This window comes from Oncorhynchus gorbuscha, linkage group LG09 (assembly GCF_021184085.1).
Source record: "Oncorhynchus gorbuscha isolate QuinsamMale2020 ecotype Even-year linkage group LG09, OgorEven_v1.0, whole genome shotgun sequence".
In the NCBI taxonomy this organism is placed as follows: domain Eukaryota; kingdom Metazoa; phylum Chordata; class Actinopteri; order Salmoniformes; family Salmonidae; genus Oncorhynchus; species Oncorhynchus gorbuscha.
In genome coordinates this window covers 4055910-4075909 of record NC_060181.1, presented here as the reverse complement: position 1 = coordinate 4075909, position 20000 = coordinate 4055910, and the positions used below count along the sequence as shown (strand labels likewise).

Sequence of the window (20000 nt, the reverse complement as noted above, 5' to 3'; positions counted from 1 at the left end):
TCACCACACACCCTCGTTCGATTCCAGGCTGTATCACAGTGGTCTAAGTCACTGCATCTCAGTGCTAGAGGCGTCACCACACACCCTCGTTCGATTCCAGGCTGTATCACAGTGGTCTAAGTCACTGCATCTCAGTGCTAGAGGCGTCACCACACACCCTCGTTCGATTCCAGGCTGTATCACAGTGGTCTAAGTCACTGCATCTCAGTGCTAGAGGCGTCACCACACACCCTCGTTCGATTCCAGGCTGTATCACAGTGGTCTAAGTCACTGCATCTCAGTGCTAGTTCACCACACACCCTCGTTCGATTCCAGGCTGTATCACAGTGGTCTAAGTCACTGCATCTCAGTGCTAGAGGCGTCACCACACACCCTCGTTCGATTCCAGGCTGTATCACAGTGGTCTAAGTCACTGCATCTCAGTGCTAGAGGCATCACCACACACCCTCGTTCGATTCCAGGCTGTATCACAGTGGTCTAAGTCACTGCATCTCAGTGCTAGAGGCGTCACCACACACCCTCGTTCGATTCCAGGCTGTATCACAGTGGTCTAAGTCACTGCATCTCAGTGCTAGAGGCATCACTACAGACCCTGGTTCGATACCTGGCTGTATCATAACCGGACATGATTGGGAGTCCAATAGGGCGGCACACGATTGGACCAGAGTCGCCCGGGTTTGGCTGGGGTAGGCTGTCATTGTAATAAGTATTTGTTCTTAACTGATTTGTCTAGTTAACTAAAGTTAAAGTAAAAAAATAAAAATAAGCAACTCGTATACTGACATGTTAAAGTGAATGTGTTTACTGAATGAACAGCTATATTAACAGCTATACAATGCAATATTAACAGCTATACAATGCAATATTAACAGCTATACAAAGCTATATATAACAGATATATAACAGCTATATTAACAGCTATATAACAGCTATATAACAGCTATACAACAGCTATATTAACAGCTATATTAACAGCTATATAACAGCTATATTAACAGCTATATAACAGCTATATAAAGCTATATATAACAGCTATATTAACAGCTATATAACAGCTATATAACAGCTATATTAACAGCTATATAACAGCTATATAACAGCTATATATAACAGCTATATTAACAGCTATATAACAGCTATATAACAGCTATACAACAGCTGTATAACAGCTATATAACAGCTATATTAACAGCTATATAACAGCTATATAACAGCTATACAACAGCTGTATAACAGCTATATAACAGCTATATAACAGCTATATAACAGCTGTATAACAGCTATATAACAGCTATATAACAGCTGTATAACAGCTATACAACAGCTATATAACAGCTATATTAACAGCTATATTAACAGCTATATAACAGCTATACAACAGCTGTATAACAGCTATATAACAGCTATATATAACAGATATATAACAGCTATATTAACAGCTATACAATGCAATATTAACAGCTATACAATGCAATATTAACAGCTATACAAAGCTATATATAACAGATATATAACAGCTATATTAACAGCTATACAATGCAATATTAACAGCTATACAATGCAATATTAACAGCTATACAAAGCTATATATAACAGATATATAACAGCTATATTAACAGCTATATAACAGCTATATAACAGCTATACAACAGCTATATTAACAGCTATATTAACAGCTATATAACAGCTATATTAACAGCTATATAACAGCTATATAAAGCTATATATAACAGCTATATTAACAGCTATATAACAGCTATATAACAGCTATATTAACAGCTATATAACAGCTATATAACAGCTATATATAACAGCTATATTAACAGCTATATAACAGCTATATAACAGCTATACAACAGCTGTATAACAGCTATATAACAGCTATATAACAGCTATATAACAGCTATACAACAGCTGTATAACAGCTATATAACAGCTATATAACAGCTATATAACAGCTGTATAACAGCTATATAACAGCTATATAACAGCTGTATAACAGCTATACAACAGCTATATAACAGCTATATTAACAGCTATATTAACAGCTATATAACAGCTATACAACAGCTGTATAACAGCTATATAACAGCTATATCTGGACGTTAAGGAAGCCAGAGTACACTGTATCCCAAATAGCATAGTGTTCCTTACGTAGTCCACTGCTTTTTACCAGGGTCTATGGGGAAATAGAGTGCCATTTTACAATATCCCTCTCTATATATAAAGAGTCAGGAAGCCATGGCGGAAGAGGCGGAGCTATCGGGTGTTCTGGAAGACCTTTTCTGCTCTGCTCAACACGTCCACACCCATTCGTCACAATCAAATCTATTCACTTCTACACCTCCATCTCTAGCTATAAATACACACTGCACCACTCTGTCCTTCTTCCTCAGCAGTCTGCCGATGAGGAGGAGAGGAGAGGAGAGGAGAGGAGAGGAGAGGAGAGGAGAGGAGAGGAGAGGAGAGGAGAGGAGAGGAGAGGAGAGGAGAGGAGAGGAGAGGAGAGGGAGAGGAGAGGAGGACAGGAGAGGAGAGGAGAGGGGGACAGGAGAGGAGAGGAGTGGAGAGGAGAGGAGAGGAGAGGAGAGGAGAGGGAGTGGAGAGGAGAGGAGAGGAGTGGAGAGGAGAGGAGAGGAGAGGAGAGGAGAGGGAGGAGAGGAGAGGAGAGGAGAGGAGAGGGGGATGCTTAAAGTGTGTGTGTGAGTTTGTTTGGGTGTGTGTGTGTGTGTGTGTGTGTGTGTGTGTGTGTGTGTGTGTGTGTGTGTGTGTGTGTGTGTGTGTGTGTGTGTGTGTGTGTGTGTGTGTGTGTGTGTGTGTGTGTGTGTGTGTGTGTGTGTGTGTGTGTGTGTGTGCGTGTGTGTGTGTGTGTGTGTGTGTGCATGTGCACGCGTGTGTGTGTGTGTGCGTGTGCATGTGCGTGTGTTCGTGTGTGTGTGTGCGCGTGTGCGTGTGTGTGTGTATGTGTTTGGGCGTAATGTTTAAAGTCTAATTGATAGAGGGAAGGTTGCTGGAGGGGAGTAACATAAATGGACACAAACTAACACCCCCCCCCCCTACCCACAATATACTGGCCTGTGGTATGTGGTGGACTTTGGATGGATCTCTGGAGCTCCACAGGGAAGTGCTTAGGGACAGATGGAACACCAAACATCTTGTATCACTGTCACCACAGTCCAAGTGTGTGTGTGTGTGTGTGTGTGTGTGTGTGTGTGTGTGTGTGTGTGTGTGTGTGTGTGTGTGTGTGTGTGTGTGTGTGTGTGTGTGTGTGTGTGTGTGTGTGTGTGTGTGTGTGTGTGTGTGTGTGTGTGTGTGTGTGTGTGTGTGTGTGTGTAACAACATAAAACCGTGAAACAGCATGATATTCCCTCTCTCCCTGCCCTCTCCTCTCTCTCTCCTCTCTCCTCTCCACATTCCCCTGTCAGATAGAAATCTCTCCTCTCTCTCCTTTCTCTCCTCTCTCTCCTCTCTCTCCTCTCTCCCCTCTCTCTCTCCTCTCTCTCCTCTCCACATTCCCCTGTCAGATAGAAATCTCTCCTCACTCTCTCCCCTCTCTCTCCTCTCTCCCCTCTCCATCTCCTCTCTCCACTCTCTCTCTCCTCTCTCCACTCTCTCCTCTCTCCCCTCTCTCTCTCTCCTCTCTCCCCTCTCTTTCCTCTCTCTCCACTCTCTCTCTTCTCCACACTCTCCTGTATTATAGCATTGGTTCTGACCACTGAGGGCTAGATATTCCTGTATTTTCAACTGAGCAATTACCTTATTAGCATAGACACAAAGTCTGGGTATATTAGCATATTAGCCGGAGGGAGGGTGGTTGTTGTACAATGGTCTAGCCCCAGGAAATGCTGGTGTTGAGAGGGAGGTGTTACATCCCCTGTGGATAAGACACTGTTAGTGTTGAGAGGGTGGCCACAGCATAAAAGTGATTGATTAACACTTTCCCCAATGCACAAGTGGTTATTTCCATCTTGCTACCATGGACATGCTTTCACCCTGCTACCATACAGCGGGTGAATTCACGCATTTCGTGAGACTGTGCCTCAAAACCTAATGTCCCTCCACCCTGGACTTGAGGGCTTGCTCTATTCAGCAAGCGCCAGGACCGTCTCCTAAAGTTGATTCAGCTGCGGGATCGGGGCACCACCAGTACAGAGCTTGCTCAGGAATGGCATCAGGCAGGTGTGAGTGCATCTGCACGCACAGTGAGGCGAAGACTTTTGGAGGATTGCCTGGAAAGGAAAAACATCAGGGACAGACTGATATTCTACAAAAGGTACAGGGATTGGACTGCTGAGGACTGGGGTAAAGTCATTTTCTCTGATGAATCCCCTTTCTGATTGTTTGCGGCAGGACAAGGTGAGCGCTACCATCAGTCCTGTATCATGCCAACAGTAAACTCACAGCTTTGCATAAGAAGACAGCAATGAATAAAGAATCCTCTGAGAGGAACTTCTCCCAACCATCCAGGAACAGTTTGGTGATGAACAATGCCTTTTCCAGCATGATGGAGCACCTTGCCATAAGGCAAAAGTGATAACTAAGTGGCTCGAGGAACAAAACATCAATATTTTGGGTCCATGGCCAGGAAACTCCCCAGACCTTAATCCCATTGGTCAATCCTCAAGAGGCGGGGGACAAACAGAAACTGACAAATTCTGACAAAGTCCAAGCATTGATTATGCAAGAATGGGCTGCCGTCAGTCAGGATGTGGCCCAGAAGTGAATTGACAGCATGCCAGGGCAGATTGCAGAGGTCTTGAAAAAGAAGGGTCAACACTGCAAATATTGACTCTCTGCATCAACTTCATGTAATTGTCAATAAAAGCCTTTGACACTTATGAAATGCTTGTAATTATACTTCAGTAATCCATAGGAACATCTGGCAAAAATATCTATAGACACTGAAGAAGCAGACTTTGTGAAAATATATATTAGTTTCATTCTCAAAACTTTTGGCCACTGTAGAGTCCCCATTCTTTAACCGTGGCAGCTTCCCCATCCTAGAAGGGGGGATCAATCATTTCCAGGCCTAGGGACATATACAAGTTTGCGGTGACCTAAATGACAGAACTGGACAAGAACCTGACACCCTCAGCACACATGGGGACAAACACCTACCAGGAGGTTACAGCATTCCCTGCCCCATATGTGGGACTCCCAATCATGGCCGGTTGCGATACAGCCTGGAATTGAACCAGGGTGTCTGTAGTGACTGAGATGCAGTGCCTTAGACCGCCGTGCCTCTCAGGAGCCCCACTGGACACAACTATGGCAACAGAAACTACAAAAGAAATGGGTCACAACTTACAACTCAGCTCTGTCGGGCGCATTGTATGTAAGACTTTAAAAAGTCCAATACATCAAATGAAAGATAAACTTCTTGTTAATCTACCCATCGTGTCCGATTTCAAAAATGCTTTACAGCGAAAGGACAACATATGGTTATGTTAGATCACCGCCAAGTCCCAAAAAAACACACAGCCATTTTTCCAGCCAAAGATAGAAGTTACAAAAAGCAGAAATGTAGATAAAATGAATCACTAACCTTTGATGATATTCATCAGATGACAATCATAGGACATCATGTTAAACAATACATGTATGTTTTGTTCGATAATGTGCATATTTATATCCAAAAATCTCAGTTTACATTGACACGTTACGTGCAGTAATGTTTTGATTCCAAAACATCAGGTGATTTTGCAGAAATACTCATAATAACCTTTGATAAAAGATACAAGATTCACATAATTAAAGATAGACTTCTCCTTGACCTCTCTAGGGTAGGGGGCAGCATTTGGAATTTTGGATGAAAAGCATGCCCAAATTAAACGGCCTGCTACTCGGCCCCAGAAGATATGGTATGCATATAAGTGGTAGATTTGGATAGAAAACACTCTAACGTTTCCAACATTGTTAGAATGGTGTCTGTGAGTATAACAGAACTGATTTAGCGAAAACCTGAGAAAAATCCAATCCGGAAGTATTATTATTTTTTGGTTTTGTAGTTTTCTATTCAATGCCATTACAGTATCCATTGACTTAGGACTCAATTTGCAGTTCCTATACTTCCCACTAGATGTCAACAGTCTTTTGAAATCATTTCAGGATTGTATTCTTATAAAGGAGGGAGTAAGACCAGTCGGAAACGAGTGGACCCTAACGTGACGCAGAGTTTTTTCAGGCGCATGTGCATTTCTTGTTTAACTTACCCTTGAGAGGTTAATGCAACCGTCAGATTTCAAAAAAACTTTACGGAAAAAGCAGAATCAGAGAACGGCGCTCAGAGCCCAATCCAGCCAGAGAAATATTTGCCATGTTGGAGTCAACATAAGTTAGAAACAACACTATAAATATTCACTTACCTTTGATGATCTTCATCAGAATGCACTCCCAGGAATCCCAGTTCGACAATAAATGACTGATTTGTTCCATAAAGTTCAAGCACTTCGTCCAGACAAAAACTCGAAAAGTTCCATTACAGTCGTAGAAACAAGTCAAACGATTTATGGGATCAATCTTTTGGATGTTTTTAACATAAAACATAAATAAGGTTCCAACCGGAGAATTCCTACGTCTGAAGAAAAACACTGGAACGAGAGCTAACTCTCTCATGACAGCGCATCACGAAACCAAGCACTCTGCCAGACCACTGACTAAAACAGGTCTTATGAGCCCCTCCTTTATAGTAGAATACTCAAACAAGTTTCTAAAGACGGTTGACATATAGTGGAAGCCCTAGGAAGTGCAACTTGACTCCATAGACACTGTGTATTCAGTCGGCCAAGCTTTGAAAAACTACAAACCTAAGATTTCCCACTTCCTGGTTGGATTTTTCTCAGGTTTTCGCCTGCCAAATGAGTTATGTTATACTCATAGACATCATTCAACAATTTTAGAAATGTCAGAGTGTTTTCTATCAAATACTAATAATAATATGCATATATTAGCATCTGGGACAGAGTAGGAGGCAGTTCACTCTGGGCACGCTATTCATCCAAAAGTGAAAATGCTCCCCCCTATCCCAAAAAGGTTATCACTGACCTCAACCCAGAGACTCTTGGAGTGTTCACAGTCAGCCCACTGACCCTCCCCTATCAGATAACAGCAAAATCACAGTCTACTTGAACATAACTAAGCTCAATCATGAGGCATCAAAGCCAAAGGAACTGAATAATATTAAGGAATTATGTAGCTGGAAGGAAAGTTGTGTGGAAACCTACCAAAAAACAATTAGGCAACAACACATTTAATCCCTTTTAGACAACTTCCTGGACAATATGTTTCACTGGAATAGTGAAGGTATAAACTTGGCAGTAGAAAACCTAAAAAGTACATTTTACCTCTCAGCTTCCCTATCAATTCTAAAAAAAAACTGTCAGTAGAAAATCTAAACAGCAGATTTGACTTCTCAGCGGACCACTGTGACTGACCCAAATTTAAGGAAATCTTTTAAGGAAATCTTTGACTATGTACAGACTCAATGAGCATAGTATTGCTCTTGAGAAAGGCCACCGAAGGCAGACCTGGCTCTCAAGAGAAGACTGAGGTGGAATGAGGTGGAAACTGAGCTGCACTTCCTAACCTCCTGCCAAATTTTTGACCATGTTAGAGACACATATTTCCCTCAGATTCCACAGACCCACAAAGGTCTTTGAAAACAAATCCAATTTTGATTAATAGACATAATATGACATTTGAAATGTCTTTATTCTTTTGGAATGTTTGAGAGTGTAATGTTTACTATTAATTTTATATGTTGTATTTATTGCATGTTGTTTAGTATCTAGTTCACTTGCTTTGGCAATGTATGTTTCCCATGCAAATAAATCCCCTTGGATTAAAATGTAAATTGAGAGAGGTATTACTCCCCCTGTGGATAAGGCAGTGTTAGTTTTGAGAGTGCTATACATATGGTGTAGGTGATAGACTGTAGGTGAGGGATGTAGTTACAGCACACACACACACACACACACACACACACACACACACACACACACACACACACACACACACACACACACACACACACACACACACACACACACACACACACACACACACACACACACACACACACACACACACACACACACACACACAGACAAACACACACACACATACAAACAATGGTTGTCTCTGTTCTCTTTTTCTGCTATTCTCACCTCCAGCATTGAGAGAAGGAGAGGGAGTTTATTTCAGAATTTCTCAGCCTCTCTAATCAGAAGTGATGAGACTTGCCAGCCATTGTCCTGTGGATGCATGCCGAACAGTGCAGGGGACATTTATTCAATTGCTGCTTGACAAAGCAGAAAGTGCTTATTTAGGTAATTCGCTTGTGTGCTAGAATCGATTTCGCAATGTCACTTCCAAGTGCACCAATGGCAAAAAAGACAGAGGGAGCGATGAGAGAGGGATGAGAGAGGAATGAGAGAGGGATGAGAGAGCAATGATAGAGGGATGAGAGAGCAATGAGAGAGGGATGAGAGAGGGATGAGAGAGGGATGAGAGGGATGAGAGAGCAATGAGAGAGGGATGAGAGAGGGATGAGAGAGCAATGAGAGAGGGATGAGAGGGATGAGAGAGGGATGAGAGAGGGATGAGAGAGGGATGAGAGAGCAATGATAGAGGGATGAGAGAGCAATGAGAGAGGGATGAGAGAGGGATGAGAGAGGGATGAGAGAGCAATGAGAGAGGGATGAGAGAGGGATGAGAGAGGGATGAGAGAGGGATGAGAGAGGGATGAGAGAGCAATGATAGAGGGATGAGAGAGGGATGAGAGAGGGATGAGAGAGGGATGAGAGAGCAATGATAGAGGGATGAGAGAGCAATGAGAGAGGGATGAGAGAGGGATGAGAGAGCAATGAGAGAGGGATGAGAGGGATGAGAGAGGGATGAGAGAGCAATGAGAGAGGGATGAGAGGGATGAGAGAGGGATGAGAGAGGGATGAGAGAGCAATGAGAGAGGGATGAGAGGGATGAGAGAGGGATGAGAGAGCAGGGGGAGGAAGAGAAGGGGGAGGAGGAGCAGGGGAGGGGGAGCAGGTGGTGGAGGAGCAGGGAGAGGAAGAGCAGGGGGAGGAGGAGCAGGGGGAGGGGAAGCAGGGGGAGGAGGAGCAGGGGGAGGGGGAGCAGGGGTGGAGGAGCAGAGGGAGGAAGAGCAGGGGGAGGAGGAGCAGGGGGAGGGGAAGCAGGGGAAGGAAGAGCAGGGGTTGGTTTAAAATCTACTAATGAGAGGTGAGAGGGATGAGAGAGGTGAGAGGGATGAGAGGGATGAGAGGGATGAGAGGGGTGAGAGAGGTGAGAGGGGTGAGAGGGATGAGAGGGATGAGAGAGGTGAGAGGGATGAGAGGGGTGAGAGGGGTGAGAGAGGTGAGAGGGATGAGAGGGATGAGAGGGTGAGAGGGATGAGAGAGGTGAGAGGGATGAGAGGGATGAGAGAGGTGAGAGGGATGAGAGGGGTGAGAGGGGTGAGAGAGGTGAGAGGGGTGAGAGGGGTGAGAGAGGTGAGAGGGATGAGAGGGGTGAGAGGGGTGAGAGAGGTGAGAGGGATGAGAGGGGTGAGAGAGGTGAGAGGGATGAGAGAAGTGAGAGGGATGAGAGAGGTGAGAGAGGTAAGAGGGATGAGAGAGGTGAGAGAAGTGAGAGGGATGAGAGAGGTAAGAGAGGTAAGAGGGATGAGAGAGGTGAGATGGATGAGAGGGATGAGAGGGATGAGAGAGGTGAGAGGGATGAGAGAGGTGTTAGGGATGAGAGGAATGAGAGAGGTGAGAGAGGTGAGAGGGATGAGAGAGGGATGAGAGAGGTGAGAGGGATGAGAGGGTTGAGAGGTGAGAGGGATGAGAGAAGTGAGAGGGATGAGAGAGGTGAGAGAAGTGAGAGGAATGAGAGAGGTGAGAGAGGTAAGAGGGATGAGAGAGGTGAGAGAGGTAAGAGGGATGAGAGAGGTGAGAGGGATGAGAGGGATGAGAAAGGTGAAAGAGGTGAGAGGGATGAGAGAGGTGAGAGGGATGAGAGAGGTGAGAGGGATGAGAGGGATGAGAGAGGTGAGAGGGATGAGAGGGTTGAGAGGTGAGAGGGATGAGAAGGAAGAGAGGGGTGAGAGGGATGAGAGGGATGAGAGACCATCCTGTATCGTTTCAGCACTAAAGGAGATATCCAGACCTTACAGTGGGCTACAAAATTACTTCAGAAATTAAAATCCACTTATTTAAGTGTATCTAAGTGTTAAGGAACTATATTGAGCCATTACATCACAGTTTCACTGGGGTATAAAAATGAGGTAACAGGCATGCAATAGGAACTACTACTTCCTGTTTCACTAGGGTAGAGGCATGCAATAGGAACTACTACTTCCTGTTTCACTAGGGTAGAGGCATGCAATAGGAACTACTACTTCCTGTTTCACTAGGGTAGAGGCATGCAATAGGAACTACTACTTCCTGTTTCACTAGGGTAGAGGCATGCAATAAGAACTACTACTTCCTGTTTCACTAGGGTAGAGGCATGCAATAGGAACTACTACTTCCTGTTTCACTAGGGTAGAGGCATGCAATAGGAACTACTACTTCCTGTTTCACTAGGGTAGAGGCATGCAATAGGAACTACTACTTCCTGTTTCACTAGGGTAGAGGCATGCAATAGGAACTACTACTTCCTGTTTCACTAGGGTAGAGGCATGCAATAGGAACTACTACTTCCTGTTTCACTAGGGTAGAGGCATGCAATAGGAACTACTACTTCCTGTTTCACTAGGGTAGAGGCATGTAATAGGAACTACTACTTCCTGTTTCACTAGGGTAGAGGCATGCAATAGGAACTACTACTTCCTGTTTCACTAGGGTAGAGGCATGCAATAGGAACTACTACTTCCTGTTTCACTAGGGTAGAGGCATGCAATAGGAACTACTACTTCCTGTTTCACTAGGGTAGAGGCATGCAATAGGAACTACTACTTCCTGTTTCACTAGGGTAGAGGCATGCAATAGGAACTACTACTTCCTGTTTCACTAGGGTAGAGGCATGCAATAGGAACTACTACTTCCTGTTTCACTAGGGTAGAGGCATACAATAGGAACTACTACTTCCTGTTTCACTAGGGTAGAGGCATACAATAGGAACTACTACTTCCTGTTTCACTAGGGTAGAGGCATGCAATAGGAACTACTACTTCCTGTTTCACTAGGGTAGAGGCATGCAATGGGAACTACTACTTCCTGTTTCACTAGGGTAGAGGCATGCAATATCCCTTTGTCATCCAACACCATGAAGAAAGGAACTGGCAGTTGAAAAGAGACAATGGTCGTAGACCTTCATAAATCTGGTGACGGCTACAAGAAGATCCACAAACGATGGAATATACCACTGAGCACTGTCAGGACAATTATTAAAACATTCAAAAGATATAGATCAGTTGAAAACGTCACAGGTTGAGGACGCAAATGCATTTTGCCCCCCAGGAGAGGGAGGGGGATGGCAAGAGAGGCAACAAAATCCCCAAGAATCACTGTGAAAGAATTGCAGGCCTTGGTGGCGTCTTGGGGTCACCAGGACCAGAAAGCCCTGAATGACTCCCAAGACACAGACGCAAATACTGAGAGTTTGCCAAACGTGATTTAAAGTATTACTGGAAGGAGGTGCTCTGGTCAGATGAGACCAAAATGGAACGTTTTGGGGCTGTTTTTAATTCCAGAGGTCCAGAGGCACCTCATACCCACGGTGAAATATGGTGGTGGGTCAGGGATGTTTTGGGGCTGTTTTTAATTCGAGAGGTCCAGAGGCACCTCATACCTACGGTGAAATATGGAGGGGGGTCAGTATGTTTTGGGGCTGTTTTTAATTCCAGAGGTCCAGAGGCACCTCATACTTACGGTGAAATCTGGAGGGGGGTCAGTATGTTTTGGGGCTGTTTTTAATTCCAGGGGTCCAGGGGCACCTCATACCTACGGTGAAATATGGAGGGGGTCAGTGATGTTTTGGGGCTGTTTTTAATTCCAGAGGTCCAGAGGCACCTCATACCCACTGTGAAATATGGTGGTGGGTCAGGGATGTTTTGGGGCTGTTTTTAATTCCAGAGGTCCAGAGGCACCTCATACCTACGGTGAAATATGGAGGGGGGTCAGTGATGTTTTGGGGCTGTTTTTAATTCCAGGGGTCCAGGGGCACCTCATACCTATGGTGAAATATGGAGGGGGTCAGTGATGTTTTGGGGCTGTTTTTAATTCCAGAGGTCCAGAGGCACCTCATACCTACGGTGAAATATGGAGGGGGTCAGTGATGTTTTGGGGCTGTTTTTAATTCCAGAGGTCCAGAGGCACCTCATACCTACGGCGAAATATGGAGGGGGGTCAGTGATGTTTTGGGGCTGTTTTTAATTCAGAGGTCCAGAGGCACCTCATACCAACGGTGAAATATGGAGGGGGGTCAGTGATGTTTTGGGGCTGTTTTTAATTCCAGAGGTCCAGAGGCACCTCATACCTACGGTGAAATATGGAGGGGGGTCAGTGATGTTTTGGGGCTGTTTTTAATTCCAGAGGACCAGAGGCACCTCATACCTACGGTGAAATATGGAGGGGGGGTCAGTGATGTTTTGGGGCTGTTTTTAATTCCAGAGTTCCAGAGGCACCTCATACCTACGGTGAAATATGGAGGGGGGTCAGTGATGTTTTGGGGCTGTTTTTAATTCCAGAGGTCCAGAGGCACCTCATACCTACGGTGAAATATGGAGGGGGGTCAGTGATGTTTTGGGGCTGTTTTTAATTCCAGAGGTCCAGAGGAACCTCATACCTACGGTGAAATATGGAGGAGGTTCAGTGATGTTTTGGGGCTGTTTTAATTCCAGAGGTCCAGGGTCACTGGTTAAGATTAATGGCATAATGAATTCCACCAAGTACCAGGCAATGTTGGTTGACAATCTGGTTGCCTCTGTCAGAAGACTGGGACTTGGCCGTAGGTGGACTTTCAAACAAGACAATGACCCAAAACATACCTCAAGATCCACACAGATATGGTTCTGTGACAACAAAATCAATGTTCTGCCATCTCAGTCACCAGACCTCAATCCAATGGAAAAACTGTGGGCTGAGTGGAAGAGGGCAGTTGATAAGAGCAGATCCAAGAATGTGAAGGATCTTGAAAGGATCTGCTTGGAGGAATGGTCCAAAATCCCTCCAAATGTGTTCCTAAATAACGTTGTTAAACATTACAGGAAAAGACTCCATGCTGTTATCATTGCCAGAGGTTGTTGCACTAAGTGCTAAATGAGGAGTGCCAATAATTACCTTGATTTTGGTGAAATTTATTTTGTATTAAATAATTGTATGATTTGGTGGGTTCCATTGAAACATTAATAAAGTACAGTATTTCTCACATGTTGGTATTTTGAGTTTATCTCTATAATTATATTGTTTATATTATTTTAAGTATTGTTTGTGCATTGCCAGTCAGGGGTGCCAGTAATTTTGGAGCCCAATGTAAGGTTTGGAAGTGCGTAAATATACCTTCCTACCAGACTGCGTAAAGAGGTATGTCCCCAGGGACACTGGTGTTACGGACACACAAGGGGAGGATAGTCTAGCAGTTAGAGAGGCAGAAACCAGGGAGGGTAGTCTAGCAGTTAGAGAGGTAGAAACCAGGGGGGTAGCCTAGCAGTTAGAGAGGTAGAAACCAGGAGGGTAGTCTAGCAGTTAGAGAGGTAGAAACCAGGGGAGGGTAGTCTAGCAGTTAGAGAGGTAGAAACCAGGGGGGTAGCCTAGCAGTTAGAGAGATAGAAACCAGGGGAGGGTAGTCTAGCAGTTAGAGAGGTAGAAACCAGGGGGGTAGCCTAGCAGTTAGAGAGGTAGAAACCAGGGGAGGGTAGTCTAGCAGTTAGAGAGGTAGAAACCAGGGGGTAGCCTAGCAGTTAGAGAGGCAGAAACCAGGGGGGTAGTCTAGCAGTTAGAGAGGCAGAAACCAGGGGGTAGTCTAGCAGTTAGAGAGGTAGAAACCAGGGGGTAGTCTAGCAGTTAGAGAGGTAGAAACCAGGGGGTAGCCTAGCAGTTAGAGAGGTAGAAACCAGGGAGGGTAGCCTAGCAGTTAGAGAGGCAGAAACCAGGGGGTAGCCTAGCAGTTAGAGAGGTAGAAACCAGGGGGTAGCCTAGCAGTTAGAGAGGCAGAAACCAGGGGGTAGCCTAGCAGTTAGAGAGGCAGAATCCAGGGGGTAGCCTAGCAGTTAGAGAGGCAGAGACCAGGGGGTAGCCTAGCAGTTAGAGAGGTAGAAACCAGGGGGTAGCCTATCAGTTAGAGAGGCAGAAACCAGGGGGGTAGCCTAGCAGTTAGAGAGGCAGAAACCAGGGGGGTAGCCTAGCAGTTAGAGAGGCAGAAACCAGGGGGTAGCCTAGCAGTTAGAGAGGCAGAAACCAGGGGGTAGCCTAGCAGTTAGAGAGGCAGAAACCAGGGGGTAGCCTAGCAGTTAGAGAGGGAGAAACCAGGGGGTAGCCTAGCAGAGAGGTAGAAACCAGGGGGGGTAGCCTAGCAGTTAGAGAGGCAGAAACCAGGGGGGTAGTCTAGCAGTTAGAGAGGTAGAAACCAGGGGGGTAGAATCCAGGGGGGTAGCCTAGCAGTTAGAGAGGCAGAAACCAGGGGGGGTAGCCTAGCAGTTAGAGAGCCAGAAACCAGAGTGTTATCAGTTTCGGGACCGATGGGAAACATCTGCTGATAAGTAAGGGTTGCTGATATTAAATCCTAGATGCCATTGGCTACCGATGATTCGTCGAATCAAGGCGCTTAACTCCCCACAACAACAACTCCCTGGTTCAGGCATTTGACGTCCATCCATGTTTGAGTACGTCGGGCGATAGCGTTGTCGTGGAAAATGCAACAAATATTTGCTCTGAGCTGTGCTTCAATAGTTTGGTCGTAGACGGAAGGCCGTGTCGCCCAGCAGAGATCTTCCTGTCCTCTGAAGAATGTCTGGTAGAACGGAGGCGTTGTAGTACCGTCGTGTGTTTGGTAGAAGAGATACTTTGTCCGTCCTCTCCTAGCCCACGTTTACAGCTGCTGCTGCTCACTCAACGGCTAGGAGGTATCACTTCTTTAGTGAATAAGAGTTCAAAGTTCATACCAAGTTGCCATACTTTAAGCTCACGCTGATGTTGGCTTAGCTCTGTAGTTTGATATTTAACTTATGGACCGTCGTCCTCGTGAACACAAATGTTACATTTTCGTAAAGGCTTTTATGAAATGCAGGTTTATGCAGTAGGGTGAGAAGGGTGTGTTACCAACACATATTTTCAACTGGTTGGATTACCGAAATATGGTTCCGTTCCCCACCCTTTTGATGTTAACAGACTCTCTCTATGTTAAAAAAAGGGCTTTCCAACATTCACATCTGTAGAGTAGAGAGAGGAACGGGTGAAATGTATTTATGGGGGTCATAAACCTCAACAACAGGCCAATGTCATGACAGCGTGTAAAACCATCCCCAGTGTGTTGTGGACGGGGATGGTGATGAGAGTAACCATCATCAGGGTGGTGTAGATGGGAGTAACCATCATCAGGGTGGTGTAGATGGTGATGAGAGTAACCATCATCAGGGTGGTGTAGATGGGAGTAACCATCATCAGGGTGGTGTTGATGGTGATGGGAGTAACCATCATCAAGGTGGTGTAGATGGGAGTAACCATCATCAAGGTGGTGTAGATGGTGATGGGAGTAACCATCATCAAGGTGGTGTAGATGGTGATGGGAGTAACCATCATCAGGGTGGTGTAGATGGGAGTAACCATCATCAGGGTGGTGTAGATGGGAGTAACCATCATCAAGGTGGTGTAGATGGGAGTAACCATCATCAGGGTGGTGTAGATGGGAGGAACCATCATCAGGGTGGTGTAGATGGTGATGGGAGTAACCATCATCAGGGTGGTGTAGATGGTGATGGGAGTAACCATCATAAGGGTGGTGTAGATGGGAGTAACCATCATCAGGGTGGTGTAGATGGTGATGGGAGTAACCATCATCAGGGTGGTGTAGATGGGAGTAACCATCATCAAGGTGGTGTAGATGGGAGTAACCATCATCAAGGTGGTGTAGATGGGAGTAACCATCATCAGGGTGGTGTAGATGGGAGTAACCATCATCAGGGTGGTGTAGATGGGAGTAACCATCATCAGGGTGGTGTAGATGGTGATGGGAGTAACCATCATCAGGGTGGTGTAGATGGTGATGGGAGTAACCATCGTCAGGGTGGTGTAGATGGGAGTAACCATCATCAGGGTGGTGTAGATGGGAGTAACCATCATCAAGGTGGTGTAGATGGGAGTAACCATCATCAGGGTGGTGTAGATGGGAGTAACCATCATCAGGGTGGTGTAGATGGGAGTAACCATCATTAGGGTGGTGTAGATGGGAGTAACCATCATCAGGGTGGTGTAGATGGGAGGAACCATCATCAGGGTGGTGTAGATGGGAGTAACCATCATCAGGGTGGTGTAGATGGGAGTAACCATCATCAAGGTGGTGTAGATGGGAGTAACCATCATCAGGGTGGTGTAGATGGGAGGAACCATCATCAGGGTGGTGTAGATGGTGATGGGAGTAACCATCATCAGGGTGGTGTAGATGGGAGTAACCATCATCAAGGTGGTGTAGATGGGAGTAACCATCATCAGGGTGGTGTAGATGGGAGGAACCATCATCAGGGTGGTGTAGATGGGAGTAACCATCATCAAGGTGGTGTAGATGGGAGTAACCATCATCAGGGTGGTGTAGATGGGAGGAACCATCATCAGGGTGGTGTAGATGGTGATGGGAGTAACCATCATCAGGGTGGTGTAGATGGGAGTAACCATCATCAAGGTGGTGTAGATGGGAGTAACCATCATCAAGGTGGTGTAGATGGTGATGGGAGTAACCATCATCAGGGTGGTGTAGATGGTGATGGGAGTAACCATCATCAGGGTGGTGTAGATGGTGATGGGAGTAACCATCATCAGGGTGGTGTAGATGGTGATGGGAGTAACCATCATCAGGGTGGTGTAGATGGGAGTAACCATCATCAAGGTGGTGTAGATGGGAGTAACCATCATCAGGGTGGTGTGGATGGGAGTAACCATCATCAGGGTGGTGTAGATGGGAGTAACCATCATCAAGGTGGTGTAGATGGGAGTAACCATCATCAGGGTGGTGTAGATGGGAGTAACCATCATCAAGGTTGTGTAGATGGTGATGAGAGATGGGAGTAACCATCATCAGGGTGGTGTAGATGGTGATGGGAGTAACCATCATCAGGGTGGTGTAGATGGTGATGAGAGTAACCATCATCAAGGTGGTGTAGATGGTGATGGGAGTAACCATCATCAGGGTGGTGTAGATGGGAGTAACCATCATCAGGGTGGTGTAGATGGGAGTAACCATCATCAGGGTGGTGTAGATGGGAGTAACCATCATCAGGGTGGTGTAGATGGGAGTAACCATCATCAGGGTGGTGTAGATGGGAGTAACCATCATCAAGGTGGTGTAGATGGGAGTAACCATCATCAGGGTGGTGTAGATGGGAGTAACCATCATCAAGGTTGTGTAGATGGTGATGAGAGTAACCATCATCAGGGTGGTGTAGATGGGAGTAACCATCATCAGGGTGGTGTAGATGGTGATGGGAGTAACCATCATCAGGGTGGTGTAGATGGTGATGAGAGTAACCATCATCAAGGTGGTGTAGATGGTGATGGGAGTAACCATCATCAGGGTGGTGTAGATGGGAGTAACCATCATCAGGGTGGTGTAGATGGGAGTAACCATCATCAGGGTGGTGTAGATGGGAGTAACCATCATCAGGGTGGTGTAGATGGGAGTAACCATCATCAGGGTGGTGTAGATGGGAGTAACCACAATCAGGGTGGTGTAGATGGGAGTAGCCATCATCAGGGTGGTGTAGATGGGAGTAACCATCATCAGGGTGGTGTAGATGGGAGTAACCATCATCAGGGTGGTGTAGATGGGAGTAACCATCATCAGGGTGGTGTAGATGGTGATGAGAGTAATCTTTCTCTGGTGCCAATGTTTGCATATTTTAATGTAGCGGAAAAAATGGTTTTCTTTAGATTTTTGTTTAAACCTGTCCCAATCCTTAACCATTACCTACACTTACCTTAAGCTTACCTTAACCCTTAACTAGACTTACCTTAACCATTACCTGCCCTTACCTTAACCATTACCTACACTTACATTAACCCTTACCTACACTTACCTTAACCCTTACCTACACTTACCTTAACCCTTACCTTAACCCTTACCTTAACCTTTACCTTAACCCTTTCATACACTTACCTTAACCCTTACCTTAACCCTTACCTTAACCCTTACCTACAATTACCTTAACCCTTACCTACAATTACCTTAACCCTTACCTTAACCCTTACCTACACTTACCTTAACCCTTACCTACACTTACCTTAACCATTCAGATGTAATGCTTTATGTTAGCCTTAACAATCTAAAAATGAGACATTTGGAACAATTTACCCAGTTATACCGCTCTCTCTCCTCCCAGCTCTACCTGTGGTAATCTCTCTCTCTCTCTCTCTCTCTCTCTCTCTCTCTCTCTCCCTCTCTCCCTCTCTCTCTCTCTCTCTCTCTCTCTCTCTCTCTCTCTCTCTCTCCCTCTCTCTCTCCTCACAGCTCTACCTAGTTATACCTGTGGTAACTTCTCTCTCTCTCCCTCTCTCTCTCCTCCCAGCTCTACCTAGTTATACCTGTGGTAACCCAGGCCAGCTGGTCAACGGTCTTCAACAGGGCTCAACCTTTAACATTGGAGAGAAGATCAGGTACAGCTGCAGCCCCGGCTACGTGTTGGAGGGTCACACCACGCTGTCCTGTCTGGCTACGTCTGCTGGGACTGCAGCATGGGACTTCCCCCTGCCCTACTGCAGAGGTAGGATACCTACACAAACACCTACACACATACACCGATATACACACTGGTACACACACACACTGATACACACACGCTGATACACACACACCGATACACAAACACTGATACACACACACATATACACACACACCGGTACAAACACACTGATACACACAAACGTGTACACACACCTGTACACACACAACTGTACACACACACACCAGTACACAAACACACACCGGTACACCGGTACACATACACTGATACACACACACTGATACACACACACACACCGGTACACACATACTGATACACACACTGATACATACACCGGTACACACACACACTGATACACACACACCGGATATACAAACCAAATCCAAATCAGATGTATTTATATAGACCTTCGTACATCAGCTGATATCTCAAAGTGCTGTACAGAAACCCAGCCTAAAACCCCAAACAGCAAGCAATGCAGGTGTAGAAACACAGTGGCTAGGAAAAACTCCCTAGAAAGGCTAAAACCTAGGAAGAAACCTAGAGAGGAACCAGGCTAAGAGGGGTGGCCAGTCCTCTTCTGGCTGTGCTGGGTACTTAAAGCATACTTAAATTCACACAGGACGCCGGGTTAGACAGGAGAAGTACTCCAGATATAACAGACTGACCCTACCCCCTGACACATTAACTACTGCAGCATAAATACTGGAGGCTGAGATAGGAGGGGTCAGGAGACACTGTGGCCCCATCCGATTGTATACCCCCGGACAGGGCCAAACAGGCAGGATATAACCCCACCCACTTTGCCAAAGCACAGCCGCCACACCACTAGAGGGATATCTTCAACCACCAACTTACCATCCCGAGACAAGGCCGAGTATAGTCCACAAAGATCTCCGCCATGGCACAACCCAAGGGGGGGCTCCAACCAAGACAGGAAGATCACGTCAGTGACACAGCCCACTCAAGTGACGCACCCCTCCTAGGGACGGCATGAGAGAGCACCAGTAAGCCAGTGACTCAGCCCCTGTAATAGGGTTAGAGGCAGAGAATCACAGTGGAAAGAGGGGAACCGGCCAGGCAGAGACAGCAAGGGCGGTTCGTTGCTCCAGAG

At 45.9% G+C, this 20000-nt stretch overlaps 1 protein-coding gene across 1 annotated transcript in view; it reads left to right on the top strand.

Moving 5' to 3' along the window:
• Nucleotides 1-20000, top strand: part of LOC124042645 (CUB and sushi domain-containing protein 1-like) — an 842040-nt gene that overhangs the window by 215765 nt on the left and 606275 nt on the right. Inside the window, 2 exon segments of the mRNA XM_046360721.1 lie at nt 13592-13603; nt 18713-18907. Of these exon segments, the coding sequence (XP_046216677.1) occupies nt 13592-13603; nt 18713-18907 (207 nt within the window).